At 37.0% G+C, this 14652-nt stretch overlaps 1 protein-coding gene across 1 annotated transcript in view; it reads left to right on the top strand.

Annotated features, from left to right (window-relative positions):
- Positions 1-6960: 6960 nt before the first annotated feature.
- Positions 6961-14652, top strand: part of hig (locomotion-related protein hikaru genki) — a 484097-nt gene continuing 476405 nt past the window's right edge. Inside the window, exon 1 of the mRNA XM_081765381.1 lies at positions 6961-7703. Coding sequence (XP_081621507.1) covers positions 7625-7703 — 79 coding nt within the window. The 5' untranslated portion in view covers positions 6961-7624. The remainder of the gene's footprint in view (positions 7704-14652) is intronic.

Genomic DNA, 14652 nt, shown 5'->3' with positions numbered 1-14652 from the left:
TTAATGTCTCTATCAATACCGGAAGTGGTAGACATCTATCAGTTCCGGTTTCAATATTAATTGAGAAAATATCACGCCATTAGTAAATCGTAAATATAATAAAAACCAATTGTCATGACAACACTAATGTTTTTGAGTGGGAAATTGAGGATGAGGAGGAATGGATTACTGACCCGGAGTCTAAAGGCAGCGCGTAATTTAAATTTGTCTTCCTGCGTAGTGTTCGTAGGTTTCCGTAAGAAAATTTCCCTCGGCTGACACAGAATTTTCCCTTTTCTTATTAAATTTCCTGTAGTTCGTTGAGTGTCCAATTCCTATGATAGAAGTTATGTGATAAGATTAATTTAGCTATAATAAAAGAAGAACCAACCACATTTTGTTCATTTGCTTTTTGCATTTCTTTCTTTTTTACTTTTTCCTTCATTCTTCTACAAAAAGTACACAATTCTCATTCACAATTCTTATTCTTTTATTCTCGATTTCTGTCCACAATTGTAATGGGGTACTTTGCATCATGACATTCTCTCTATTAGGCAATCCAGATTAAATTAACTATCTCTATGCTCTATGAAACTCGAAGGTCCAATGCTGCATTCCCAAAAGTTCTCCGCTGACTTGTTCCGATCTCCGGGATTCAACTTTCACTTTGCATTTCTATTTTCGCGAGGTCCTTCGTAATATTGTCCTCCCATCTGCACCTAGGTTTTCCTAATAATATTTTTCCGGTTGGGTTTCCAGTTAAAATTCTGAAAGCGTTGAATGACTTTCTTAAATTCTGGCTGTATGACCCGTCCATTTGAATCTTATAGACATAATGACCCTAAAAATGTTAGGTAAACCGTATACATTATGCAGTTTCCCGTTATGAAATTTTTGCCATTCTCCATTCCTGCCTCTTGGGTCCGAATATTCATTAAAAAAAAAATGTTTCAATCCTGCTCAGAAGTGTAACGAAAGAGGCCATTTTTAGGGGAGACAGGAAGAATAGTGTTAAGGAAATTTCAAAGAACATACTAAATAAGACCGCATTTTTTTTTCTTTGCAAGGAAGAAGAAAGTGAAGTTACTGCATCCTGATTTCGGCTGGCATTCAGACTAGGTACGTTTCTGACTTATGAGGGTATTTCCAAAAGTTTCCGCTCTGACATTGAAGTAGCAGTATTTCACATTTAATTAGATTGTATACATATCTTCCAATTTTTTCTACATATACTTACACATGTTCTGGCTGGCAACATGCAGTAGCTAATCATAAAGAAAAATTGGAAAGCAACCAAACAAAATCAGTACCGTACGTATTACGATGGATAATAAGAAATGCAAAAGGAGTTGTCAAATTTTAAAAGCCATAATTCTGCATAACTTTAAGTAATGATAACATGTCTTCATACAAACTTTTGACACATTTACAAAGCCATGCTAACACCGATATTATTAAAATAATTGAACAATTTATTTTCTAAAGAACACTTTTCGGAATACTTTCGAAGCATAATGATATGGGAAATCCACATTTGAACTTTCACTCTAATTAGTGCTATAAGCACAACGTTAATACTCTTGTATGGCGTAGTCGGTGCGAGCGGTCCCGGGTTTGATTCCCGGTGGAGGCACTTGGTCGAAAAAGTGTAAAACGCTTTTTCAGGCCAGCCACCCTGAATGAGGTTTTCCTGGGTTTTCCTCATTCATACCAGGCATATGCTGGGGTGGTACTTAACTTATAGGTCCCAGGCCGCTTCCTTTCTTCCCTAATCCTTTCTTCCTTCCCTTTCCCCGGATAGTGCTCGCCGAGCGACTTCATCCCTTAAACGTGGCGGGCTAAATGGCCTTAGATGCTGAAATCCTAGGAATCTAAATCCTAAATCCCTAATCCATTAATCCCTAGGAACTTGTTGTGCTATTGTGCACAATAAGTTAATTTAATTATAACGTTTCGTACGAAGGAGCGCTAACGTTGTGTTTGTAGCACTAAATAGCACTAACGTAGTACTGAAGATTGACATCTCTTTTGTTCTTTTCAAAAATAATTTGAAGAAGTTGCAATTTCTTAATTTCTTAATAATTTTTCGTACGTAGGAGCCAGCGGCGCAAATCTATCTTCAACATAGGGAGAGGAGCGGACAAGTCCGTTCTCATAATCTTTTTTTCTTTTTTTTCCCCATTTCACTTTCCTTTCTGGCAATCGGTCACAAATCACATTTCTTCCCCAAAACACATTTCAAATCGGATTATTGGGGAGGACAGTTCGCCAGTTTCAAGATTGGAGGAGGCATGTCCCCCGCAACCCACCGGGATTCACGCCAGTGGTAGGAGTACTAACGTTGTGGTTGCAGGACTAACCAGCACTAATGTATCACTAACGAGTCACACCTAGTAGTACTCCCCCCCCGTATATTGTGCCGAGTCAGCAAAATTTTTTGTGACGTCATAGGTCAAAGGTCAATGCCCTTGGCCCGGGGTCAATGACCTAGGGGTCCATAGGACAACCCCCTCCAAATTTTGGCAGGGGTATCTTGGCCCACAACCCAAATTTTGGCAGGGGTACATAGGACCACCCCCCTTAAATTTTGGAAATTGCCAAATCTAAAAATTGGGTGTGGTAGCCTACGACCAGGATATGTACCTCTATTAGTATTGGGGTCTATGTCGTTCCCTTTTATGGGTAAAAAATTGCCAAAAAGTCAAATTTCGGAGGTTTTTGACCTAATTTATCGCCTTTGATGAGGTGTTTTTACCCTATATAGTTATATGGGCGTATACAGGGGTCCATTACCTTTCATAAGACATGGGTATATTAATGCACCCCTTGAAAATTTTGGGAGGGGTACCTTGGCGCATCCCTTAAATTTTGGAAAATGTTAAATTTCAACATGTGGTATTATAGTATAGGACCCTAATATGTATTATGATAAATTTGGATGGTCCACCTCGTTTCCTTTCATGGGTACAAAATTGCCAAATTTTAGCACAACCATGTGTTTGGTTTTGGCTCAATTTTTCCCCTTGGATGAGGTCCTATTACCTTATATGGTTATATGATCATGTATAGGGTTCCATTCCATTCCATATTAGGGTCCAGTACTATGATACCAAATGCTTAAATTTGGCAATTGCTAAAATTTAAGGGGTTGGCCATGGTACCCCTCCCAAAAATTTAAAGGGTGCATCAATGTACCTATGGTTTATGATATGGCAATTTCCAAAATTTAAGGGGGTGGACCAAAGTACCGGTATCCCTCCCAAAAATTTAAAGGGGTGCATCAATATACCCATGTCTTATAATAGGAAATGGACCAATATACATGACCATATAACCATATAAGGTAATAGGACCTCATCCAAGGGGATAAATTGAGACAAAAAACCAAATACGTGGTATAACGTATTTCTTACGTTTATATTTTGGCAATTTTGTACCCCTAAAAGGGAACGAGTTGGACCATCCAAATTTATCATGATACATATTAGGGTCCTATACTATAATACCACATGTTGAAATTGAGCAATTTCCAAAATTTAGGGGGTGGGCCAAGGTACCCATCCAAAAAATTTAAAGGGGTGCATCAATATACCCATGTCTTATGGTAGGTAATGGACCTCTATAACAGACCATATAACAATATAAGGTAATAGGACCTCATCAAAGGGGATAAAATCGACCAAAAACCAAACCGTGGTATGACGTATTGCTTACGTTTACATTTTGGCAATTTTGTACCCCTAAAAGGGAACGAGGTGGACCATCCAAATTTATCATAATACATATTAGGGTCCTATACTATAATACCACATGTTGAAATTTAACATTTTCCAAAATTTAAGGGATGCGCCAAGGTACCCCTCCCAAAATTTTCAAGGGGTGCATTAATATACCCATGTCTTATGAAAGGTAATGGACCCCTGTATACGCCCATATAACTATATAGGGTAAAAACACCTCATCAAAGGCGATAAATTAGGTCAAAAACCTCCGAAATTTGACTTTTTGGCAATTTTTTACCCATAAAAGGGAACGACATAGACCCCAATACTAATAGAGATACATATCCTGGTCCTAGGCTACCACACCCAATTTTTAGATTTGGCAATTTCCAAAATTTAAGGGGGGTGGTCCTATGTACCCCTGCCAAAATTTGGGTTGTGGGCCAAGATACCCCTGCCAAAATTTGGAGTGGGTGGTCCTATGTACCCCTAGGTCATTGACCCCGGGCCAAGGGCATTGACCTTTGACCTATTACGTCACAAAAAAATTTGCTGACTCGGCGCAATATACGGGGGGGGGGAGTACTGCTCACCTCTTTTATTCTATCCAAAGTTTGTAAAAGTGGTAATTTGCCTTGATGTCAAATCAGAATGGCCACTTTAATTTGTTAATAACTTCCTGTACGCAAGGATATAATAGAATATGACAATGTACGTGTTTACATTTTTACGTTTAAATTTCGTACTGCGCTATTAAATGCAAGGATATAAGAAAAATATTTTAGTATTATTTTGCTTTTTCTTTCTTTCTTACTTTCTTTCTTTCTTTATTTATTTATTTATTTATTTATTTCATTCATTCTTTCATTCTTTCTTTCTTTCTTTCTTTCATTCTTTCTTTCATTCATTCATTCATTCTTTCTTTCTTTCTTTCTTTCTTTTTGTGAATAGACAGTATTACTTTCTTCTGAGGTCGATATCTGCTTACTTTAGAGTATCTAATGTGGGGAGAATCACAAATTGTTTCTCATATTGTACAAATTTTATGAGCAGTAAGTTCGATACTCTACTCAAAAATGATGTCATAAATAATTGTTAATTATTTGTTTAAACAAGCAAATCCATTATTTCAATTTTTGTTATTGGGTAATTAGTGACCACTTTTCCATTAGACGTGTGTTGGACAACATTGCAACAAAATTTAACGAAAACTAAGAGATCGTTTAATTCACAATCTGTCTCATTTTGTACGCTATTATTTTATGTCGAACGCACAGACATCGTGAACCAATTGTTCTCAGAACACTAGAACGTGGCTTGACGCATTGAAAAGACAATTGTCTCTAGACAACCCTGTAGCTAAAACCACAAAAATTCTACCCAACAAAGGGTAAAATCGAACTTTTTTTCTTTGTAAGTTAAGCACAGTTTTCAAATTGACTACAAAATACCTCAGCAGCTCTAAATTTGAAATTTTAAATATTCAGCTCACGTATTCATGAGAACTATATTTTTATTGCAATTTAGTTTTACTGACGATACTGTTAAAGAATTATGTTTGCTGCAGGGTAATGCTCTTTGCTTCTAATCGTGCTCAAATCGATGCGAGAGTGAAAGTGATACATTGTCAGTAATAGTCAAAACTGGTGGAGACAGAACAAGGGAAAAAATCACTTGAAAGAAATACGCGAATTACTGCGCATCAGTTAAGTATTCAACAAAACTGTGCACAGGAGGCCGTCCAAAACTATTATTACTGAATATATTAAAGCTGTCGCTTGTGGCGTTGTTTACTGAAACTGTAATGGCTCAGTATACATAAGTTTTGGATAAATGTTTACTTCTACACCCCTTCCAATCCTCCTTCGAGTAGACAACTTTAAAAAATAGCATCGTACGATATTGGACCTAGTGAAGATCTGTCTATGTACAAAATTTGATGATTTTATTGACTTCTCCCTATGCGAAAATCTAATCACACACACATACATTCTTTTAGATATTAGTATAAAGCAGGGATGCAAATAAAAACTCCCCCACTAGCCCGGGGCGAGTGGTTCATCGGTGCGGGCGAGTATTTAATATCATACCGAAGGTAAGTAAATGATTTCTATTGTGGGATGTAGGCTAGTAGCTTTATTCTTGGGCGAGTAAAATTTTGTTGCTTATTTGCATCCCTGGTATAAAGTATAGGTTGGTTGCAAGCAAAAATAAAAAAAAATTAAAAATATTGTGTGTATATATATACGCTGTCGACCATTCTGTTATCGTGAAATTTTTTCTGTTCCAATTGACAATGTTGAATCATTGAAGGTAGGGGTTTAATTTATTATTATTATTATTATTATTATTATTATTATTATTATTATTATTATTATTATTATTATTATTATTATTATTATTATTATTATTATTATTATTGTAGAAATTCACATTTTTTCAAAAGTTGAATTTCATTTATTATTTTAAATCTGAAATAAAATGAAATCTTTCAGTTTTACGTCCCACAGTTATGCCGGCTAGGCTAAAGGAGACGGTGATGATGAGAAATGAATGGAATGGCGCAATGGGTTAAGTAGGAGGAAACGGGAGAGCCCCGAGGAAATCCACACAAACGGTGGTTGTCCACTACAAACTTCATTTGGCATTAGGTAGGATCGAACCAGGAACCCCCACGCACCGGAGCTGAAGGCTCTACCACTGAATCACCGCAGCCCCATTTGTTGTTCTAGTCTGGTTGCTCTGATATTACATTTTTTTTTTTGTAATTAAAGTTCCGGAAGTTATCTTTTTGTGATAGAAATATATATATATATACTCATTTTATAACGAATTTTCTGAAGTAAAGATATCACTAATCTTATTAATTGTTCAAAGCTTATCAAATGATTTTGATTCTGCATAGCTCATTAGGAAAAATCGTATTCAAGGTAATGCCCTAAAAAGATTTGTCTCTTCCCCTTCTGTTAGTGTTCTGGTTACTAGCCTACTGGCACAACAGTTCTGACATTCTGACAGGTAGATATAAGAATTATATAAGCACATACCCATATTTGTTACAGATAGAAGACAAAATGTTCAAGAAAAACATCGTATCTTTCTTTATTGCTTCTAGTCGCATCCAACGCGCGCTGCACTCTCACTCAGAGAAATACACGAGAATATGGAGAAAGAGAGAGCAAAGCACAAATCTAGAGCAAAAAAGTGTTGGAATGCGCGTGCCTCAGACTCTGGAGCGTCCGCTGTTGAGGGATGCCTTGCAGAATCAGTTGGTTCCACAGCGGATCGGCATGTGGAGTGCTACACAACAGCTCTTCGGTGACGTTGAGACGCGAACGGCGACGCGAGAGAACCGAAATGAATAACAACAGTGCGTCAAATATACAATAAGGGACTTAACAGAAAAAGAGACACTACAGTGCACAAACATACTATAAATATCATATCAGAAAGAAAATTTGAGCAAAATACTTGCTTTAAACACTTAAAGGTAACGAAGTTAGAGTAAGTTTATAAGAAAATTCGTTGCGTGTACGTTTTTAAGTGAACATGTGCGCCAACTTTTAACAGAACATCATAAACAAACTTTCAACACACTAAGCTATCCCCTTGATTTATAATGTGATTGACGTTAAAATTATGAAAAACCTCAGCTTTTTTATTTTAATGAACCTACTTAACAGTTATGCTAAAAAATGATTGTTTTTTTATGTTTATTTAAGTGCACGTGAAACGTTTTGACTCTGTGGATTAATTATACAGTGACTTCAAGTGATGTGACTTTGTCATTTGTTTACTAAACGACACGGAAACAAAATTTTAAAAATAAAACAATTTCTTTCTTTTTTAATGAAATCATGTGTACCATTGCTGTAACATTGAGAACATCAATCTTTTAGAAAAAAACGGAAAAGATTCTCGCAATGCGGGTTTTGTATGTGTTATTAGTGTTACTGAGTGTGTGCAGTGGGGCTCCCGTTCGAAAAGAATCACCAGAGAACGGTAAGTTAAAAGTTGTTTGTATTTATGTAGTATAAGAGTTGGGAAAAAAGTTTCGTAATCGTGCTTATCCTATAATTACTTATTCCCTTTAGGATCGTACTTCGAACTCAACGCTTCTTAACTTTCCGTGAAAGTTGAGCAAGTTGCTTCTGAGCTATTATTATAAATATAGTATGTTCATAACTGTTGAGATGTATCTGTGTCATCGTTAGGGGTATGATTGTGACCCATAACACAATCAACAATATATATAATATGCTAATTAACTGTGTGTTTGTACATCAGGGCCGGATTAATTCATCTGGAGGCCTGGGGTTAGAAAAAATATGTGGAATCTTCTGACTTTGCCTAATACATTTTTGTGAAAGTACAATAGGAAAGTTCGTAGTTCTACATCAATCATGCCAGGTAGAACACTTCTATTCAACGAGAAAATATGAGTCACAATTCTCATGCATTATATTCGATCTTTTTAAAAAATGATTTATTTTAATTTATTAAGAAGATGGATGTAACAAACGAAGACATCCGTTTCATATTTTTGGTCATACTTTATCTTGTGATGATGATTGTACCTTGTATGGTCTTTTTTAGACAGCCAGTTGAGATTTTTATCAGAGTGGAAACCCCCTTTCACCTGGAGGCTCGGTTCTACAGCCCCCTAATCCCACATAAATGAAATAAAATGAAATCTGTCAATGTAACGTCCCACGGATGATTTAAGGCAAGTGAACAGAGGTGAAATAATTGGTGGAATGAAATGAAATTGTGGGAGAAGACGGGAGTACCCGAGAAAACCCTTGGACACGATGTTGTCCACCACAAACTTATTTGGTCGGTGATCGAACATGGAATTCCACGCGCAAGAGGTAAACGCCCTTCCACTGAGCCACCATACCCCCAAATACAGAAATAAATATACTACTCGTATTTTCTAACACAATAACAATTGAAGCGCTTGGAGGATAAAGGTGGTATGTAACAAATTGAATATGATGGGAAAATTGACTTTCACAACTTTGCCCGTTAACATACCACCTTCATCGTTTCTAAATATCTGCACTAGGACAAGGACTCACCAAATAATGTATTAGGTAGCATGAGTAGCATATAACACGTGCATGAACAGCCAGAATGCAACATTTCGAAAAATGTAACATAACACCTTTATCCTCCAAGCGCTTCAATTGTCAATCAATATTGCGAATGAACGACATAATTCTTAGCGTCATAAAAGTTCGTTTTTCTCGATTACTACGCATAGAAATTTGACCTCAATGAAGTCATTTTCTTTCCCTTGAAGGCAACTATTGACTGATCAACTTTGGACATTATTTCAATTAAAGAGAAATTAAAGTTCAACTAGTTAATTAAAATTTTGGGCTAATGTCGTAATGAACACGTTAATGAGGGTATACTTCAGCACCAGTTTCACCTTAATAGGCTCTCGTACAGTACCAAAATTTTAGGTTTAGAAACATATTCATTTATCTCGGATTTTCTCATAAAACCTACGCATCAACTTTTACACTTATTCATATTCACTCGTGACTACGTGGATGGCGTTGGAGATCTGGGTTCGATTCCCGACGGTAACTCATGCAGTTCCGATCTGACGTTAAGCTGTAGTTTCATGTCTCATATAGTTTCGCTGCTAAAAGAGACAGTAAGCTCAAACTCTTAACTAACTCCATCATCCATATCATTTTAATAAGCTTATTCAGGTCTGACGATTGGTAAGGGTCTCATATTTGAATATTTTTTCGTTAAACGCTAATGATATTGTATTATTATTATTATTATTATTATTATTATTATTATTATTATTATTATTATTATTATTATTATTATTATTTCTTCCGTACATATCTAAGATATATAGTTCAAATTTTTGGCAAAATTTTCATATGCAAGGAGATTTCCCTTAACGAACATCATAATACGGAAATTTTTTATCCCGGTAAAAATATATATATTATTGCAGGACAGAACTCCCCCCTATGTTCTTATTGCATCACTTTTCCAATTAATAGAGTCAATATGCGTAATAAAGGATTTTTGCATGCAGCTAGCAGGTAGTTGAGGATAAAATTACTACACATGCAGTACCTAGTTAGTATACGGATATATAATAACACCCTTCAGTGATATTTCCATTTCTTTACATTAGGGATTTCACTTTCATCAAGCCCATAGGCAAGGGCGCCCATTAAGGGAGCAAGGAAAGGTGCTCGCTCCCCTCTAGAGGAAATTGTACTTCGAAAGATCGAAAACCCAATAGAATTTTTAGAGTAGTTACAGCAAAATTTGGAACTATATTTGAAATATCGCTTATACTTGCCCTCAGAGCCGGAATTAAGTGGTGTGGGACCCGATTGGGAACATTTTGTGGGGCCCCAGGTTTACACAACTAACTTGCATCAAGGTCTATAGTACTGTATATATGAAATGAAAAGAAATCTTAAGTTTTACGTCCCACGGTTATGCCAGCTAGGCTAATGGAGACGGTGGTTATGAGAAATGAATGAAATGGTGGAATGAATAAAGTGGAAGGAAACGGGAGAACTCCGAGAAAACCACGCACACGGTGTTTGTCCACCACAAAGTTCACTTGGAGGGAGCTGGGACCCCACGCACCAGAGGTGAACGCTCTACCACAGCCACACACACACACACACACACACACACATATATATATATATATATATATATATATATATATATATATATATATATATATATATATATATATATATATATATGCAGGGACTAGACAAAAAATCTAAAACGTTTGCAAAAGTGTGAAAATCATACCTAGTATGGTTTGGGGCCTCCTTTTGTGTCCAAAAAAAAACAGCTTGGATCCGACGTGGAATGGACGTAGACAGCTCCTAAATCGTGGTGTGTGGAATTATGTACCATTGTTCCTCCTAAACATATTCCAGTTCCTTAAGGGATGCTGGTGGAGGGTAATGAGGCCGAAAACGCCTTTCTAACTCAGATCACAATGGCTCGAATGATGTTCAGATCTGGTGATTGTGGGACCCAGGGAAGGTGTGATAGCTTCTGGTCATACTCCTGAAACCATGATTTCACCGTTTTTGTAGCGTGACAGGGTGCCAAATCATCTTGGTAGATGCCATCACCATCAGGGAACAATATTTGGGCCATAGGTAGACGCTGGTACCCCAAAATGGCCTCATACGCCTTAGCATTCATCATTCCATGCAGGACTATGATGGGACCTGCGGAAAACCACGATATCACTGCCCATACTGCAACAGAACCACCACCATGCTTTATACTTGGGAGCAGACAGTCTGTGTCATAGGCCTGCGACGGTGTTCTCCATACGTAAACACGATCGGTTGTTGGAAACAAGGTGAAGGTCAATTCATCGGACCACATTACGTGTTTCCACTGCTCATAAGTCCACGCCTTGTGGTCCTTGCACCACTGGATACGCCTCTTCGCATTTACTGGTGTGACCAGGGGTTTGGCGATAGCGGCCCTGTCATGAATTTTTATTTTATGAAGTTCCCGTCGTACTGTTTTTAATGAAACCGGGTTCTGTATGCCGGAATTGAGTTGAGACGTAATTTTCATTGCAGTTGTCTTCTTTTTAGCTGCTACAATCCGTTTTAATGCCCTCCGGTCCCTATCTGACAGGATTGTCTTTCGACCACTGTTGTGTTTTGCAGACGTCGTTTGCCCATGAATTGTGTATGCCCTCGTGACGTTGGACACAGTGCCTTTCGATACCCTCACAATGTTTGCCACTGTTGCCACTGAAGCTCCAACCAGACGGGCATCAACGATCATGCCTCTTTGGAAGTCTGTCAGATCGCCCATTTTACCGCACCACTTTCACACCACGACACTCACAGTTGAATAGGTTACTGCTGACGGAAGAGGAAGGTCCACATGACACATTGAAAACAAAAAACGATCGGCAACCGCAACACGCGTTGTACAGTGGAGGGCCAAACTTACGTGTTCTGTATGAAGTGTTTTTAGATTTTTTGTCATCCCCTATATATATTGTGCTCTCTGCTGGTCTAGTTGTCATAGCAGCTAATTTTTCAGAGAAATAATTCAAATGGGAATGCAGACAGTGAATGAACTTTAAAATACATTTCACCCTTGTGCTTCGCAATTTTTAAAGAAGGTTCTGTATCTGTATTTCATAGTTTTCTTTTCTTACAAGTAAACCTATCGATTCGAAATATAGTTTTTTGACCAAACTAGGTAGAGAAGAGTGGAATATCAAGAAACGAGCGTAAGCAGAATTTAAAATGCTTTCGTTCATAAAGACGCCGTTAGTGGCCGAAAACCTGATTGATCAGAATAAACTATAACAATGTGTTTCAAGTTTGAAAATTTAATTTTATTTGTAAAACGAGTAAAAGGATGAAAAACAAAAATACACTTTAACCGACACTGGGAGGAAGTAGACATCTATTTACGGTATGCTTATGATGGCCGCCATCTTGAAGTCGGCCATTTTCTATCTTGCTCGACTTTTTAAAATAGGATGGGATCATGTAATATATCAAATTGGGCTAGAATTTTACGAGAAATACATTGGTGAAGTATTGAAATGAAGTTGTTGGTTCAAAGATTTCTTAACAATATTGTATCTTTTTGAAAATAATTCAAGTCGGGAAAACCTAATGCACGCTGGTGAGAACATCGTAGGTAGCTGCTTATGAAAGGTATAATCAGCTTAAAATCGTTATCGACTGTAGACAAAATGAAATGGTGATGAGACGATCGTAAACCTTAAGGAACTGGCGGAAGATGGGTGACATATTTTCCTTTGGATTATTCGAGTTAGAAGACAAACCTTCATAAGCAGCCACCTATTCAGTATGCACTAGTATATATTCGGTTTTTCTGACTTGATTTTTTAAAAAAATACATCCACGGGCATTTTCGCAGGAGAGGGCAAAGTTTGTCCTTTGGTTTTGTATCTTTAATATTCCTATATAGCTAGAGAAAGGATATGCAAAGAAGTCCCACTGAGGCTGATTTATTTGATATTATCTCGGTATTCACGGTAGTATCACATGACATAGTCAGTAAGAGCACCCGGAACTTATACTTACTAGGGAAGGTCGCGGAGTATCACGTTGACTTTATGTCGATACTATGCTCAATTGACTCCTTTTTATATCGTCGACAGCGTCACAAAGTGTCGTATCTCAAAAAAATCGAAAATTGAGATATTTTACTATGTAGTTGAATACACTGACTTCTACAATTTCCTAAAACGACACATCTGTAATGTGCGTTGTTTTGACGGTGGTGATGACGTCACTGTGTCGTATCTTAAGATGAAGCATATAAACCATTTTCACAAACAGTCGTATCTTGAGTTACGACAGTTTGTGGGCAACAAATCTTTTCCAACTGGACAAATACGCCTACATTCAAATCAATTTGTTTATATATACAAAGTGGCCCAAAAGTAGGTATACAGTCCCGTACTGATAAACTTATTGCTTTTATATCATTTCTTATTGTTATCCACTTAGTTTCTTTATCATTTGTTCCTAATGTCTTTTCACTTATATCTTAAGCTCGAAACAGCCGAAGCAAATAAACTTATAAGCTAGAATGTTATATTTGATCAATGCGGGGTTGTATACATATATATTTACATACATTTGATTAACTTTTCGACACAGTGTGCCCAACAGGAAGCAATTTGCAAGTTGTAAGACGCTATTACCCTTCACCTCCTCCCTAAGAACTCCGCTTACCTTGCAAAATGCGTACGTTTTGACCTCACCATTGTGTTGAGCACCGAAGAAAACACTCCGATACCAAAAATGAAACGTCTATCTCAAAAATAGTTTATTCAAACTTTTTGCAAAATCTGTTTTGAACTTTAGATCCTTGTATTTCAAACATGCTTGCGATCGAGGATTTCTCAATTTGTGAAATTGTTTCATATATAAAAAGGAGTCAATTGAGCATAGTATCGATATGAAGTCAGAGTAACAGCCAGCAAACTTTCCTAGTTAGTGTGATGTTCAAAATATCCCAGAATAATGATATACATTTTTACACAAACTCAAAGAAAACAATATTTTTATGACCAGGGGTGTGTGTAAGGAAATTTGGGGGAGTGTTAGGGGTGTTGTGGGTGTGCAGAATACTTCCTGGACATTTTACAACAGAAGTTGTAAACGTAAAAAAAAAAAAGAGATTACTCCAGCATTAAATTCAGAAAATATTTGCTTATGCCCGGAAACAATACAAACTGTTCATTTACTTTTTAGGGAGAGGGGTTGCAAACTATTCATTTACTTGTTAGGGAGAGGCCACGCCCTCTCTTGTGGTATCCATGGACGTACACTCATGTCCAAAATGATTGTCGTATATCTATAACTGTCTTCTTGTAAAAATATAATTTGATAATGATTTTCCAGGGTACTTTTAATACTGACACTATGTGTACAATCGGAAAATGTATGTTTGTGGTAAATTTCATAGAAAAAGAATTATAAATACGAGAATTAGAATGAGTAAAACAAAATGTTGCTAAATGCAAGTTTTATTTTCATTTTATTGTTCTTATTTACTGCTCTTTGACATGAAACTTGGAACATACATGTCTTTGCCGATTATACACATACTAACATTAAAAGAAATACCGGGCAAATTCGTTATCAAATTATATTCCTACAACAACATATGTATAGACATGCGACAATAATTTTGGACATGACTGTACATGTATTTCAATATGTTGTGTTGTACTTGACAACTGAGAGTAGCAGAGACACTTGGCCGGGGGCCTCGCAAGCATTGGCGGTCCCGTGAGCAGAATGACATGCATTAATTACATAGGAGCAAAAATTAGTCATAGGATTCACATCACACTTGTTTGCTGTTAAAACGGCACTGGAGATTAGATTAGACTGGACAATACAGTAGACGG

Source organism: Thermobia domestica, chromosome 7 (genome assembly GCF_964235325.1).
Source record: "Thermobia domestica chromosome 7, izTheDome1.hap1.1, whole genome shotgun sequence".
Taxonomy (NCBI): domain Eukaryota; kingdom Metazoa; phylum Arthropoda; class Insecta; order Zygentoma; family Lepismatidae; genus Thermobia; species Thermobia domestica.
Note: the sequence above shows the minus strand (reverse complement) of the source record. Positions and strands in the feature narration are given on the sequence as shown.